The sequence below is a fragment of the Umbelopsis ramanniana genome, assembly GCF_025399195.1.
Source record: "Umbelopsis ramanniana AG unplaced genomic scaffold K450scaffold_57, whole genome shotgun sequence".
Classification (NCBI taxonomy): Eukaryota; Fungi; Mucoromycota; class Umbelopsidomycetes; order Umbelopsidales; family Umbelopsidaceae; genus Umbelopsis; species Umbelopsis ramanniana.
The window spans coordinates 154,196-167,456 of NW_026252143.1; the positions used below are offsets into that span (position 1 = coordinate 154,196).

The 13,261-nt window shown below is 42.9% G+C and overlaps 5 protein-coding genes across 5 annotated transcripts; 2 read left to right on the forward strand and 3 right to left on the reverse strand.

The window, feature by feature from the left end:
* Nucleotides 1-46: 46 nt before the first annotated feature.
* Nucleotides 47-5,383, reverse strand: K450DRAFT_254853 (uncharacterized protein). The gene is made up of 19 exons (XM_051591267.1): nucleotides 5,285-5,383; nucleotides 5,054-5,223; nucleotides 4,833-4,948; nucleotides 4,672-4,763; nucleotides 4,311-4,612; nucleotides 4,015-4,246; nucleotides 3,886-3,950; nucleotides 3,469-3,819; nucleotides 2,560-3,390; nucleotides 2,029-2,491; nucleotides 1,895-1,962; nucleotides 1,741-1,835; nucleotides 1,393-1,679; nucleotides 1,183-1,329; nucleotides 1,002-1,118; nucleotides 860-931; nucleotides 625-796; nucleotides 405-551; nucleotides 47-331 (listed from the first exon to the last, which is right to left on the reverse strand). Exons 1-19 carry the CDS (start codon nucleotides 5,327-5,329, stop codon nucleotides 204-206), a joined length of 3,900 nt encoding a protein of 1,299 aa, XP_051441907.1. The 5' UTR covers nucleotides 5,330-5,383; the 3' UTR covers nucleotides 47-203.
* A 511-nt stretch (nucleotides 5,384-5,894) lies between these two features.
* Nucleotides 5,895-7,767, forward strand: K450DRAFT_254863 (uncharacterized protein). The gene is made up of 6 exons (XM_051591268.1): nucleotides 5,895-6,629; nucleotides 6,699-6,803; nucleotides 6,870-6,938; nucleotides 6,997-7,107; nucleotides 7,176-7,271; nucleotides 7,348-7,767. Exons 1-6 carry the CDS (start codon nucleotides 6,144-6,146, stop codon nucleotides 7,540-7,542), a joined length of 1,062 nt encoding a protein of 353 aa, XP_051441908.1. The 5' UTR covers nucleotides 5,895-6,143; the 3' UTR covers nucleotides 7,543-7,767.
* Nucleotides 7,768-9,005: 1,238 nt separating this feature from the next.
* On the reverse strand, nucleotides 9,006-9,872 carry K450DRAFT_201679 (uncharacterized protein; the record flags this gene model as incomplete). The annotated part of the gene is made up of 6 exons (XM_051584672.1): nucleotides 9,006-9,124; nucleotides 9,217-9,340; nucleotides 9,410-9,462; nucleotides 9,521-9,644; nucleotides 9,704-9,723; nucleotides 9,788-9,872. The coding sequence occupies 6 exons, from the start codon at nucleotides 9,870-9,872 to the stop codon at nucleotides 9,006-9,008; spliced, it is 525 nt and encodes a 174-aa protein (XP_051441909.1).
* A 416-nt stretch (nucleotides 9,873-10,288) lies between these two features.
* On the forward strand, nucleotides 10,289-12,159 carry K450DRAFT_254882 (uncharacterized protein). Its single transcript, XM_051591269.1, has 3 exons — nucleotides 10,289-10,531; nucleotides 10,625-11,548; nucleotides 11,620-12,159. Exons 2-3 carry the CDS (start codon nucleotides 10,655-10,657, stop codon nucleotides 11,842-11,844), a joined length of 1,119 nt encoding a protein of 372 aa, XP_051441910.1. The 5' UTR covers nucleotides 10,289-10,531; nucleotides 10,625-10,654; the 3' UTR covers nucleotides 11,845-12,159.
* Nucleotides 12,160-12,209: 50 nt separating this feature from the next.
* Nucleotides 12,210-13,261, reverse strand: K450DRAFT_254888 (uncharacterized protein). The gene is made up of 3 exons (XM_051591270.1): nucleotides 12,825-13,261; nucleotides 12,662-12,748; nucleotides 12,210-12,592 (listed from the first exon to the last, which is right to left on the reverse strand). The coding sequence occupies exons 1-3, from the start codon at nucleotides 13,223-13,225 to the stop codon at nucleotides 12,343-12,345; spliced, it is 738 nt and encodes a 245-aa protein (XP_051441911.1). The 5' UTR covers nucleotides 13,226-13,261; the 3' UTR covers nucleotides 12,210-12,342.

The window sequence follows — 13,261 nt, forward strand, 5'->3', positions numbered from 1 at the left end:
TGTTCACTAAAGAGCAACAACACCAACCACTCATCGTCAAAGTCAACTTCAGTATTAAAGCTTAATTTTGACATACCGGAACATGCTTTTTTAATGATTTACTGGTTCAATGGTATGAAGACTATGCCGGCAGACGCAAAAAGGACTGATTTTGATCACAATATCGATAGCTTGTCTTGCATGTACATCAAAGAATGATGTGCTCAAGACAGGTCCATAAGGTCACCGCGATTTTCCTTAGCATCGTTATCGTTCCATATGTTATTATACTCTTCAGCATAAGGACCATTCTTGATCTCGTTTTCAAATTGTACGAATCTGGCTGATGGTGCTGCCAAAAAAAAAAAAAAACTCATTATTTGATGACTTATAGAGAGCTAGGTATACTTAAGAAAGCAGCTTACCGGCATCAGCCAATTTAGAAAGGGCAGCGACAGCTCGCAAAGCCGATCGGACAAGTTCTTGATTCTTTTCAACTTCTTGCTTAACAGCGTTGCCTTTGACTTTGAAATCTATGGTTGCCTTCAAGGGACCAATCATGTCATCTATTTCTGGATGCCAAAGCGTTGGATTAGCATCTTTTGTTCAAGTGTCTTTCAAGGAGGAAAGAAAAGAAGCACTTACTTTGATCTACGGCAGTTGGTGCTACATGCGCCAGGCGAATGATCATCAAGTGAGCAAGGACCTTGATCTCATGTTGGTCTTCAAGACCTGCTCTCACTCGGTCCAAGAAAGCATAGACGTCTACTTTGTCGAGACATGTTTCTAACAAGGTGTACATGCATTCAAAGGCAGACTATACAACATCATGAGCAAAATTTCTTAACCTCAATAGTTTAACACTGGCAATGTAACTCACTTTTCGTATTTCCAAACCATCGTCGACCTTGTGCTTAAACGGACCCATCTCTACCAAATGAATTAGCTCGTTCTGAATGCGGGAGTAATGTGATGGTCAGTTGTATGTACAGTTGATCGAATCAACTCAATGCAACGCTTACCTTCACCATGGTTTCTTGATACAAGAGCGGCAACAGAGTGTTTAGAACGTTTCTGATCAAATAGGGTTTGTTATGAGCAGCTGAGTTAAGCGTGGATAGAGAGAGTCTGCGAACATTCTGCAAGTGAAAAAAGTCAGTATTTCTCATTGTACGGTGAAAATATATTCACTAAATCACATACTAGATCTTCATCCTTGATGAGTGATAAGAACTCGACAATGATAGGATTCAACAGTTCATCGTAGTGCTGAGCCTGATCAATAAAAGTGTACTTGATAGCTGTCACTACAGTTCCACGAATATGTGCAGATGGGGAATTGAGTCGATTCTATGTCATGCCATGTTTAGTGTCGAGTAGAAGGTAAAATGTAGACGAATCATTAAGTTTTACCTTCAGATCGGGTAAAAACTTGTAAGGATCTGTCAAGGTCAGTTTTCCAAGGCATTCGGCGACAACATTGCGCGTTCCTTCCTCGCCTTCACTCTCACAGTTTTCAAAGAGGAGTATCCAGATCTTCTCTGATTCATTGGCGAGACCAGCCCCACCCTCTTGATGAGTGTACCGAGTGATGATCTCTTTGAGGGCGTGCAACAAAAGATATTTCTTCTTTGGTTGCTCAGTGATCTCCGCTACAATTCTAGGAATGTACTGTGCAACATTACCGATACTTATGTTACCTGTAAAGAAGCATGAGCGACAGCCTCTTGCTACAATAAAGCATATTTAAGAATTACATACCCAATGCAAATGCTGCTGCAGATTTGACTTCCTCCGATTGTGCTCCAAAAAGATCTAACACAGTGTTGTATATATCTGGTCGTGAACTCAAGTCACTAAAGACAGAGTTACTATCTTGCGGTCGCAAATCAGGTCTCTCGAAAACCATACTTACGCTTTACGGCCAATTTCACCCAGAGTCAACAGTGACAAATATTTGACAGAGTCATTTGTAGAGGGGTCCTGCATATGAAGAAGTAAATAAAATTATCGGTAAAATTTCACTGTTTATCAGATAACTCATCTCACCTTAACAAAGTTTTCAAATTCATTGATAGTCTTCTCTCTGTTCTGCTCGTCTGTATTTGTGGCCAGTACGGCGACACATTGTGAGATAGTTGAGCTTGCATGTTTGTTGGAAACAGCTGCAACTCCACCGGCAGCAACACCTTGCATATTGACTGTAAGAACTGGGTTGATAAGTCGTTGGATCAAACTATCGTAGTCACTTGGGCTCGCTTTGCCGATAGCAGCAAAGAGCTTTAGTAAACTTGTCAAGGCCGATCCTTGGATTAAAGGCGACTGGACTAGCTGGAATACTGCAGGTAGTATTTCTGCTTTGATGCTCTCTACTGACTGTGGGTTCGTTTCTAAAATCACAACGGCGTTGGACAAAGCCAACGGCAACAAGTGCAAATCGGCATCGCTGATCAAGGGTTTGAGTTCGGCAAGTATGGTCTGCACACTCTGCTGAGAGTATGATTGACCAAATCTATATAAAAAAAAAACAGTTAATTTGAATAAGTAAAAATACATATGGTTCCAGTCTGCTTTCCATACCTTCTTGTGAGAGTTTCCAAGCAGTAAAGACTTGCAACACGGAGAACACGATTGCTCTTTCGAAGCAGTACTGCCACCTGATCTATGGATGTTAAAGCGGCATTTTGCAGCTCCTCTTCGTCTACTACAGGACTTCTTGCCACAATGGTCAAAGTTCGAACACTGATCAAACGCGTGATTTCGTTGCGAAGTCGATCCAACAACATTTGGAGAGCAGCCTTTTGATCTTGAAGTTGGTCACCGGCATGAGATAAGAGAACACCTAGACACATGATAGCTCGCTCTTTCACTTCTTGGTCAGCATCACTGGTAGATAGCACGCGTGTCGTAATGTTGTAAATCTCGTCTATGTATTGTTGGAACTCTGCTTTGACAGGTGACAATTTGTAGCCAGAGGCAGATGTAGGGTCACTGTGAACGGGTCGTAAAACGCCAACAAGCTCGATGCAAACTAAGAAAGCCTCGGAAACAATCTTATAGAATTTGTCAGATACAGCTTGAATCACTGCAGGACATAAGCGATCGAGATAGGGGTGAACGCTTTCAGCCGAATGGGTTCGGAAGTAATTGCGCAAGAAGGACAAGGTTTCAATCTTGAGGTTAGAGTTGGTTCCAATATGATGACTATCAGGTGAGACCGTCGCTGTCAACGAAGACCTAATAGCAGGTACAAGTGGCTCAAAGTAGTCATCAAGGCCACCTCGGAGCACAGTTACAAGCTCCTTCAACAATAAGAATCCGGTTTGCCTCGTTTGGGTTGATTTTGAACCAAGTTGACGAGCAAGTGCCTTACTCAAGCTTGGTACCAAGATACGCAAAAGTTGCTTTGGTCTAAGGAAATAAAAGATGAAAAAACCGTTTCCAAGTGCTCACAATAAAACACAGTGCAAATCATTATATGAAACTCACCCTTCTTCGGTCTCCATCATCGCAATGTTGGGGTTTGCGCTTGCCGCTCGTGCTGAGAATACATCTATACGCTCGCTTGCAATGTCGAAATCGAAGATATCCTTCTCCTTGGGAATACCAACATTATCACCACCATACAAAGATGTCTGTCGAAGAAGAACAATGAAAGTTTGAAGGATATCCACTCTAACAGATTCCTCTCTTTCCTTGAATCGGCTAATCAATGCAGGCGCAACTGTTTGATATAACTGTGAAAGCAAGTCGTGGCGTGTCTCGATCAAAGCGGCTAAGACTTTGGATGCAGATCGGCGCACCTTCCATGAAACGTCATCGTCATCGTCAGAATAATCCCTAAATCCACGCATTTGGTCAAAATACATGATCATTAAGACTTTCATTCGTGAACTGAGTTCTTACTCAATCTCGTCATCTTCCTCCTCGTCCTCCTCGTCCTCATCGTCTTTCATCTCCTCATCTTCAGACTTTACTATGTGTGAGACGAATATAATCCAAACATACTCCTACAGGCTGACCAGTTAAACGTACCTCGTCTTCATCAGCTGCATAATTGGGGTCGTACTTAAGATAAGTCAGAGCCAATTCGATTATTTGATCAACAAAGGGGGTGATCTCGGTAGGACATCTAATGACAAACGACTCTAAAGACTGGAAGCAAATTTCTCGCAATTCATCATCAGCGTCTTCGGAAGAAGCATGGGTTATGATGATTGGCAAAAATTGCGGTATATGGGCACCAAGTCTACTTGCGCTGTATCGGCTATAATAAGATTCCTGTTAGATAGGAAGATTCAAGGTACATAATCCATAAATCATCAAATTACCTTAGAACACCAGTCGTTTGAACAAGCGTCCTCAATCTATCGCTCGAATCCTGATTCTGGTTGAACTTTTCCAGCAAGAACTCCACAAGTGACTCAAATTGCTGCTCAGAAATATGCGCGACTAGATGACCAATGGTCACTGTGGCTCTCTTACGTACTGCCGGACGAGGATGACTGAGCAAAGGTAGAAGGACTTTTTGAATTTGCAATTGTTGTTCAGAGGGAATCAGAGTTCCGAAACGACTCAGCAACTCTGATAGCGTATCCAAGGAATCCATGTAAACTTCATATGAACCGCCAGGCTATAAACAATGTTAATTTCAGTCAGTACAAAGCACAATGGCATGTATGGCAAACTTACATTTTCCAGCTGTTGAAGTAGCCTTGGAATGATCCTCTTGCAAACATTACTGGCTCGGTTTGGAGTGATTTCCACAATGACTGTCTTTAATCCTATGTAATGCTTTGATGTAAGAACCTGCATTATGATGATTTGTTACTGAACAAAGCCAATGCTCTTACCTATGCTAGCAATACCGCGGAGCTCGTCGTTCTTCTGCTGCGCGGCGAAATTACTAAGCTGATCAATGACCTCCAACACTTGGGCTTCCTTAATACGTCTGACGAGAGGTCCAAGACTGGATTTGAATGAAAAAATAACATGAGTACAATGGTTGGTTATAAGATAAATATCATAATGTTCCCATTTGTGGGGACTTTTGCTTAACAAAGATATGCCTTACCATTTGACAGCGAGATTCTGGACTTCGCCGTTCTTATCTTCTAGTAGCTTAAGAACAGCTCGAAGGACTTTTTGTTCTGTAGAATCCTCCAAAGAGAAGTTTTCCTTTTGCAGTTCGTTGGTAAGATCATTCAGCGCCATATACCGAAAATCGGTATCGCTGTTTGACATCTATGTGAAGCAGAGGTTAGTTTTCAGTTCAGACTGAATTGATCTACTCTGAGACCCTTACCTTTTCTAACAGACTCGCAACCATATAAGCGCTTGTAGTCGACATGGTTGATCGCTGGATGTTTGCAACTCCACTTGGACGAAACGCGACGACGTCGGCAAAAGCGTTGGCTCGCCCGTGACTGGACTTGCCAATTCTGGCATGATGGTAAGAATCACTACGCTGTTAAACTTGTGCTTGCTATTTTGCAAGGATCTTTCGCTTCGATACAATGTTCTGCAAGAGAGATGCAAAACTTTGTCATACTTTATCATAATGAGCATCGAACTAAATAACATGTCTCTCTAATGACGCTGTCAGAGCTATTCCGCACAAAACCCTCATCCCACCAATCCATAACGTCACACTTTTCCAATGCTACGATAGCACTGATCACCATTATTTGAAGGTACAATCAGCCGATAACAGCGGCAGGAATCATCACCATTCCAAGTTGCCCTGTTCTTCAGGCACTACCACGTATGTCGGAGGATTTGTTTGAACGACCTTGGGACAACCATCCATTTTAGGCAATCTGCCAAATAACATTCAAATAAAGGAAATGCCGCGCTTGAAAGTTCAGCATAACATACCATTCGGCTGGCGTATTTGCTTGTAAAGTTCCTTTTTTCCCTCTTTTCCAAAGGCACCGTTTTGTCAACCTCGAAATAGCTGCTCAATTCTGGGGAATGGTAAGTGAATGTTGGAAGAATGCCAGCTGCTGCTGAGGGTGGTGACCTGGAGAAGATAAAACATGCAAAAATAGGCAACGGCTTTCCTATTGCGCGTTGGGCGCACGGCCAAGTTGTAAAAAGACCTTCAAAGTAGTTTTCCACTTACTGACATTTCTTTGCTTCCTTGTCATTCCGTTTTTGTCAGAATGGGCAAATTCCATTTACCCATAAGTCCAGCAACTGTTTCCTCCATACCGAATAAGTCCACTGGTAAATCCACCCGTCAAAAAGAACCCCTTCACTTTCGCGCGGCGACAAATCGAATTGCAAAGAAAGCCGGAAATTTTCTAAGCAAATCGCATACCGCCGTAATTTCTTCAGATCCCTCAGACTCGCTATCTAAAAGACTATCAGAGCAGTTTACAGCAAACAATTCACCATTGAAACGCGCTTTCTCCTTCAAAAACCGGCCCTTGCTGAGTAAAACTCCGAGTCAAATATCTTTAGTGGATCAAAACCAAATGCATCGAACGGATGTGGCAACCGCGTCTTCCACTTGGCGTCAGTTACTTGGAGAGGACCACTTGCGTTATTTGAACCTTGATCCTGCTGAGATTCGGTATCAAGAAGCAGTTCACGAGATTATTGCAACCGAGGCAGATTATGTAAACGATTTGAAGCTAGTGTACAAAGTAAGTCGTTGGTCGCGAAGAAAGTCGATCACGTCAGTCAGGCACTAATCGTTCTATTTCCATTCGAAGATATTTATTAAGGAAGCTTTAGAATGGGACGGGCTACCAAAGTCAGTAAGACTTATCTTTTCAAACGTCTACCAAATCGTAAAGCTGCATCAAGGTCTACTTGAGGTATGGAAAGACGCTGACCATTTGTGTGCTTGGCTGCAGGAATGACTAACACTTGGGTTGATACAGGAATTAAGAAAGAGACAGAGTGCTCAATATCCAGTTGTGAGGACTATCACTGATAAATATAGACAAGTTGTAAGTGGCAGTCTATCCTTTGCGGTCAGTGAGATTATTTCTAAATTGCTTTTATTAGATACCCATGTTCCACATCTACGCAGCATATTTGGTAAATTTCGAAAGTGCCATTGAGATCATTAGAAAAGCACTAGAATCTCGATCCGATATCTTTGGTATATACCTTCGAGTAAGTTACCGTGCTATACATGCGATGATAGATAAGCGAGTTACGTTGACTTATTACTGGTACTACAGGAACGCAATGCCCTTCCCGAATGTCGTAGCCTACCTTTGCAAGCTTTCCTGTTAAAGCCGGTCCAAAGAATTACAAAGTACCCGTTGTTTTTCAGAGTAAGTTTGTTGCGGAGAATGTTTGGGTTGCTGGAATTAATTGTCCTAATGTTTTTCAAAACATGGTCGCCTATAGAGCTTATTGGAATGTAGACAAACTGGAAGTCCCGATCATCAAGACATTGTTCAGCTACTTCATGAAATTGAAGTGGCTATAACCAGCATTCAAAATGAGCAAGCCAAACATGAAGAATATCAAAAACTTGAGGATCTAGAGAAGAGAATCATGGGCTTAGAGGTAGGTTCAATACTGAAAGGATTTTGCGTATAATTGAGTGTGGTCTAATGCATCCAAACATGGATTAGAAAATACCATCGTTCAAGTTGGCAGAATATGGACGTCGATTGATTGTCGAAGGTTATCTGACTCTTGTAAATGATTCCAGCAGCGAAGGCGTTTCACCAACGTCAGTCCTATCATTTGGATTCAATGGCAGTGTTGAAAGTTTGAGTACAGTCAGCAGCTTTCGGACATCAACTGCAACAGCCTCTGATAACTTCCAAAGGCCATTGTTGAAAAGACGAGATAGCTCGTTCAGTATCAGTGGCTCACCAGCAACAAAGGAAGTGTATGCGTTTTTATTCAATGATCTCATTCTTTGGACTAAAGTGAAAAGCAAAGTGGTCAAGAGCATCAATGGAGATGCACCCATTCTTGCTGAAAGCTCAACCAAGGCATACTATGGACCACATGCCAGTGCTCGACTAAAGCTATGTTCCATGCCCGCCAAAGTGACAAACGTTGTCGAGCACATATCCTCCTATAGTCAAGAAGAAATACATCCATTTTATTCCAATAAGGAATCATCCCAAAGCACGTTTTTCGGAGGGTCTTTGAAGTCGCCGGATTTTCAAAAACAACATTCGCAATCAGCAAGTCGACACTCTTTAAGGCTCGACATGGGATCAAGCCAACCGAAGCTAGAATGCCAGCCACTACAATTCTCCTGCTCGGTTGTTCACAGGAATAATGAGACGCTTACATTCCAGGCCGCCACAGAGGAAGCGAAGAACTTGTGGTGTATTTCTTTGAACGATGTATTGCGATCTCATGTTCATCGTATCAACGAAACAGCAGATTGGTGGAAAGAGAGACAGCAGCAGCGAAGTACCGCAATCTTCAATGAAGCAACACTGATGGCGCCTCCTTCTTATCGCCGCTGCGCAAACCAAGAAGGTGTCGAAGTTCAGGATATCGTCGGCCTTGTAGGCATGCTTTGTCCGACTGGCGAAAGAATGATTCCGATAGCCGACGTCAAAAGGCATGACAACAACCACAGCACAACGCCGTCACCTATTTCTGGCGGGAGCCGCGATTCATCGGATGAATCTTCCTTGATGGATATGGATACCGACAATGACGCTCACGATGCGCCATCCTCCTTATTCAGTGATATAGGATCCGATCATGTAGCCCCTTCACCGTTTATGCCTCGAAGTCGTGCGCAAAAGGAATGGCAAAACCGTGCTAATAAATTAGCTATGGGTCTTCAAGAAGCTGGTTGCGAAGCACCCGGCAAGGTGATACGCATGAAGTTTGGCCAAACCGTGCGACAACGCCTACATTAAGCAAGGAAACCGATTCTTCAACACTGTACAACAACCAAGCGTTTCAATCAGCTTTCTCTCTGTTAAAAATTCCATGTTGCTTTTTGAATTGCTTCTACTGCCATCGCATTTCTTTTTTTTTTCTTTCGAAATCTTTATTGATACAATCGCTTGGCATCGCTCTACTTAATTTTCGGGTTCTTTTGACATCCTCTCGAACATATTCTTGTAAATTTTCTTCTCTTTTACTGTCGCAATTTTATCTTTTTCCTTTAGTAGAGCCAACTCGCGCTTAACAGCAGCATCTGCATGTTCGTTAAAAAAAAAAAAAAAAAACAGATGATAAATAAATTATATATTTATTCGGAGAACTAGTTCTTCCGCATAACCAACGTACCTCCTGGGTCCGACTTTGCCAATTCCTGCAACTTCTCTTGTGCCAGTTCAATCTTACCCGTCCTCAGATATGCCTGTGCAATTCTGAAGTTTGCCTTTTTGTTTTGTGGCTCCAATGCGAGTGCCTATAAGAGAAGAACTTAAGCAAGTGTCTTTTAAAGGATCATATGGTGCTTCCATTTCTCTCACTCTACCTTTTTGCAGTAGTCGATCACCTTTGGCCACTTTTCATCCTTAATCAGACATGCTTCAAAATACCTTTCAGTTTTACACCCCATAAGCGTCTCGGATGGTGAGCAACTTACCAGCCAAGTTGCTGTAGCAAGCTGCGGTCTGTTGCTTTATTTCCAGTTTGACGGGGTCCTCCTTGATAGTTTGTGATCCCATTGCCTCCTGGATGTTATCTGTTCCTAACAAGTACAACAAGGCCTTTTGAAAGTGTGAGCTAGCATAGGTATAAAGGTATGGCAACAGTAACCGACACGTACCTGGTGGTAATTCGTAAGAGCTGCAGACCGAAAGGGTTACTTGAATGCTAACATTCAAACCAAGAAAAAAAGATAGAGCCTTACCTCCTTTTATATCATTACTACTGAATGCCTTATTTCCAGCAGTCTTTAGCTCTATGCCCTTCTTCAGTTTTGCTTCTAAATCCATTTAATCGTTGCGGGAATGTAAGCTCAAGCCTGAAAGTGTTCAATGGGTTTAATCCCCGCCACAACGCGCAAACGACTGCGATTTGGAACTTTCTATTTGCGCTGCAATATGAGCAGCAGTTCCATACACACAACAAACACTAATGAATGTGTACATTTAGTAAAGAAGATTGATTGATACTGCCACTTATAATTGCGCCGATGTTGGTTATGGCGCAAAAGAAACAGTGTTCAAATGTATGGCCCGGTTTGCCGCGTTGGTTAATGCTTCATTGGCTATAATAGCAACAATATCGTTCACAGACAGATATGACTGTTACAGTTAGTTTCTAACAGTAGAGCGTTCTGCCTGTGAAAATTGCATGAATTCTTTCGGATTCTACTGCTTAAACAGCGCGGTCCGACCAATTTATGAGCCGTTTTTTCGACACTACATTTCCCAGCTTGAGCATCGCAACGGATCCACCAATGAGGAAAGGGTAATTTAGGGTGCCTGAAACCAACAACAGATCATCTAAAACATTTCTTGTCGCCAAGCCGTTACAATGTTATGTTTTCATCTCACTTTCATCGTATTTAATTATGAGCAAAGCACGGACACGAAACGGTGTGACCTAGGAAAAGTGGGGTGAGTTCGTAGCTTATTCTGCCGATGCCACCGCAAGTATTACGCTCAAACGTTTAAAACAAAAAAATAATCTAAAGGCCGCTCGTCCGTTAAAAGGACCGCTAACCCTTGAAAACTTTGTATAGTGCCAAGCCCTTTTGCTACAACTTGATTCAATGCCGCCTTTTGTTGAAAGCCAAACATCCGGAGAGGCGCCTATAGACCATCGCCATCCTCTATATCGGGGTACCTGGAAGCGGTCCATTCCGGGGATAGACGATGATTTCGCCAAGGATGACATGGATGAACCCCATTTGAAGCGAAAATTCGCCATCTTGAGCTCCCATCCTGAAGTCGAAAAACTTTACGGAACCGATATTCGAACATTATATGTGGCCATTGCAAACGCAGCAGCACAAGTGGGCCTCGCCTATTATTTCGGCCGGATCAATGTCTCACTCTGGCAAATGCTGGTCGTTGCCTACTTTGTGGGAGGAACTCTTACAGCCCTCAGTGGAGTGTTGATCCATGAAGCATGTCATAGTCTTGTTCTCTCCAGTAGATTCTGGAACCGTATTGTTGGGCTGATTGCAAATATCAATCTCCCTGTACCAATTGCACAATCGTTCCGCCGGTATCACTTGGAACATCACACATGGCAAGGAGTTGAAGGCATGGACCCAGATCTTCCTTTGGATTGGGAAAGAACCTTGATTCGTGGTAACGCACTCAAGAAGACTCTGTGGATTCTCATTTATCCTTTCATGTATGTCATTCGTGGTGCCGTACAACAGCATCGCCAAAACAAGTCCCCGTCCAAGTGGGAACTTATCAATGTAGCATTCACCATTTGCTCCGACGCACTTATTGTTAAATTGGCAGGCTGGAGAGGCCTTGGCTACTTGTTCCTTTCCTTGTGGTTCGGCTATTCTCTCCATCCTGGAGCTGCTCATTTTGTTCAAGAACATTACACATTTGATGACGGTCAAGAAACCTACAGCTATTATGGAGTGTTGAATATTCCGTTTATGAACATTGGATACCATAACGAGCATCATGATTTCCAAAAGGTAATTTGAATCAAATATTTATCCTGCCAAACAGGATTGACTGTGTTAAATATTCCCCATCTCCATTTCAGATCCCGTGGTCTGGTCTTCCAGCTCTTCGATCCATTGCACGCGAATACTATGACACACTCTCCTATCATACATCATGGTTGTACGTGCATTGGAAGTTCATCACTGAGCCTACCATTGGCCCACAATCTCGTGTATACCGCACAGAGAAAGATCACAAGGAGGGAAGACATATGCTTAAAGATATGCGTAAGCAGTTCATGTCTGGAAGACTGAAGCAGGCCTAGATTATTCTTTTCGATCGGAGAAAACGGTTTCGCCGATGCGGCCGTTCATCTATCTGCGATGTCAAAGTCGCGTTTTCCATTCAACCGGATAGTATAGCCGGATAGTATCGCGTAAAGCGAAAAAAAAAAGTCCCCATTAAGACACAGAACTATGTAGATTTATCATTGCTCTCCTCCCTTTGCACTGCCCCACTCACCAAGCCAAACACTTGCTTCTCAATATACCTTGTTAATCTGCGTTGTGTTTCTTGACCGTTCTAGTCATTTAAACCTATATCATCTCTGGTTGGATCACTTACATCGTCACAAAGAAACCCGACACCAAATTGAAAATGATCGAATGATTGGTCTATTGAAGTACAGCGTATGAGTTTGAGTTGATTGGGGGATTGGGCATTTCATAACTACTTAAAGTCTATATGGAAAAAAAGGGGCATGGTAACGTTGGACGCTGACAAGGAAATATATAACAAGCTACTACAAGCCGTATGAGGGGAATCATGAAGAAGGATTGGCAGCAGAAGACGATGACTCATCAGAAGGGAACCACTGCTCCCACTTTTCCTTGGCAGCAACCTTGAATCGGGTCATGACGGAATCAAGATCGTCCATAGCGGGTCTAACATCCAGATGGAAGACAGGAACACCAGGGCTTTCCTCTGGAGCTTCATAATAATCAATGACATACCGAGTTTCCTTTCCACAGCGAGATACAAACCAGTCATGACGATCAAATGGCTGAGGAGCACTACACAAACAGAACATGTTAACTACCAAAGATACAGCCCAACCAAACCCAGTCTAAGCAAACCCTTACCCCATCCAAGTATGAAATCTAGCCTTTGGACTAATCTGCTGAGGCTTTCCTTGGAAACGAGCCAAATAGGGATCCTCATTGCAATCGCTGAGATAGAAAAACGAAGTCATGAGTAATGAATGATAAACCAGGTACAAAAGTGCCTGCATGTAGTCAAACCTACCAAGATTTAAGTGATTCCCACTTGAGAACTTCATTCCACGCCTCCTCGTTCAAGAAGTTGTGAATATCGACCATAGTCTCAACGTGCTCCTCTGGAGTTTCCCAGCCCTTACGTCTGAGTGCATTATAGAACTGTTGAGGGGAAGGGTACTCCCATCTTTCGCTTTGGCCAGCAATCTTTGGAATGGAAGATATGGTACGTTCTGTAGGCAATTCAATAGTTTGGTCGGCCTGACGGTCCTGAGTGAGGTTAGGCATCATGTTGAGTTCATTGAGTTTGTCGCTGACAGGGGTGTTGCTGTTGTGCATGGGACAACCTGGTGGCGGGGATGGCTTTTCCTCTGGCTTTTTTCCTTCGTGCATAGGACAGCCTGGAGGTGGAGTCATGGGTGATGGCGACATGTTTGGAATAGCAAAGGATTCTTCGTTGAATGAGTT

Bases quoted from the DNA above. Each gene is read 5' to 3' on its own strand.
- K450DRAFT_254853 (XM_051591267.1), bottom strand. From the start codon at position 5,329: ATGTCGACTACAAGCGCTTATATGGTTGCGAGTCTGTTAGAAAAG. The intron at 5,224-5,284 runs GTAAGGGTCTCA...TGCTTCACATAG, and splicing joins TTGCGAGTCTGTTAGAAAAG to ATGTCAAACAGCGATACCGA. The intron at 1,119-1,182 runs GTATGTGATTTA...TTTCACTTGCAG, and splicing joins TCATCAAGGATGAAGATCTA to AATGTTCGCAGACTCTCTCT.
- K450DRAFT_254863 (XM_051591268.1), top strand. From the start codon at position 6,144: ATGGGCAAATTCCATTTACCCATAAGTCCAGCAACTGTTTCCTCCATA. The intron at 6,804-6,869 runs GTATGGAAAGAC...GGGTTGATACAG, and splicing joins TGCATCAAGGTCTACTTGAG to GAATTAAGAAAGAGACAGAG. The intron at 7,108-7,175 runs GTAAGTTACCGT...CTGGTACTACAG, and splicing joins TCTTTGGTATATACCTTCGA to GAACGCAATGCCCTTCCCGA.
- K450DRAFT_254882 (XM_051591269.1), top strand. From the start codon at position 10,655: ATGCCGCCTTTTGTTGAAAGCCAAACATCCGGAGAGGCGCCTATAGAC. The intron at 11,549-11,619 runs GTAATTTGAATC...TCTCCATTTCAG, and splicing joins AGCATCATGATTTCCAAAAG to ATCCCGTGGTCTGGTCTTCC.
- K450DRAFT_254888 (XM_051591270.1), bottom strand. From the start codon at position 13,225: ATGTCGCCATCACCCATGACTCCACCTCCAGGCTGTCCTATGCACGAA. The intron at 12,749-12,824 runs GTAGGTTTGACT...TTTCTATCTCAG, and splicing joins TGGGAATCACTTAAATCTTG to CGATTGCAATGAGGATCCCT. The intron at 12,593-12,661 runs GTAAGGGTTTGC...CTGTTTGTGTAG, and splicing joins AGATTTCATACTTGGATGGG to TGCTCCTCAGCCATTTGATC.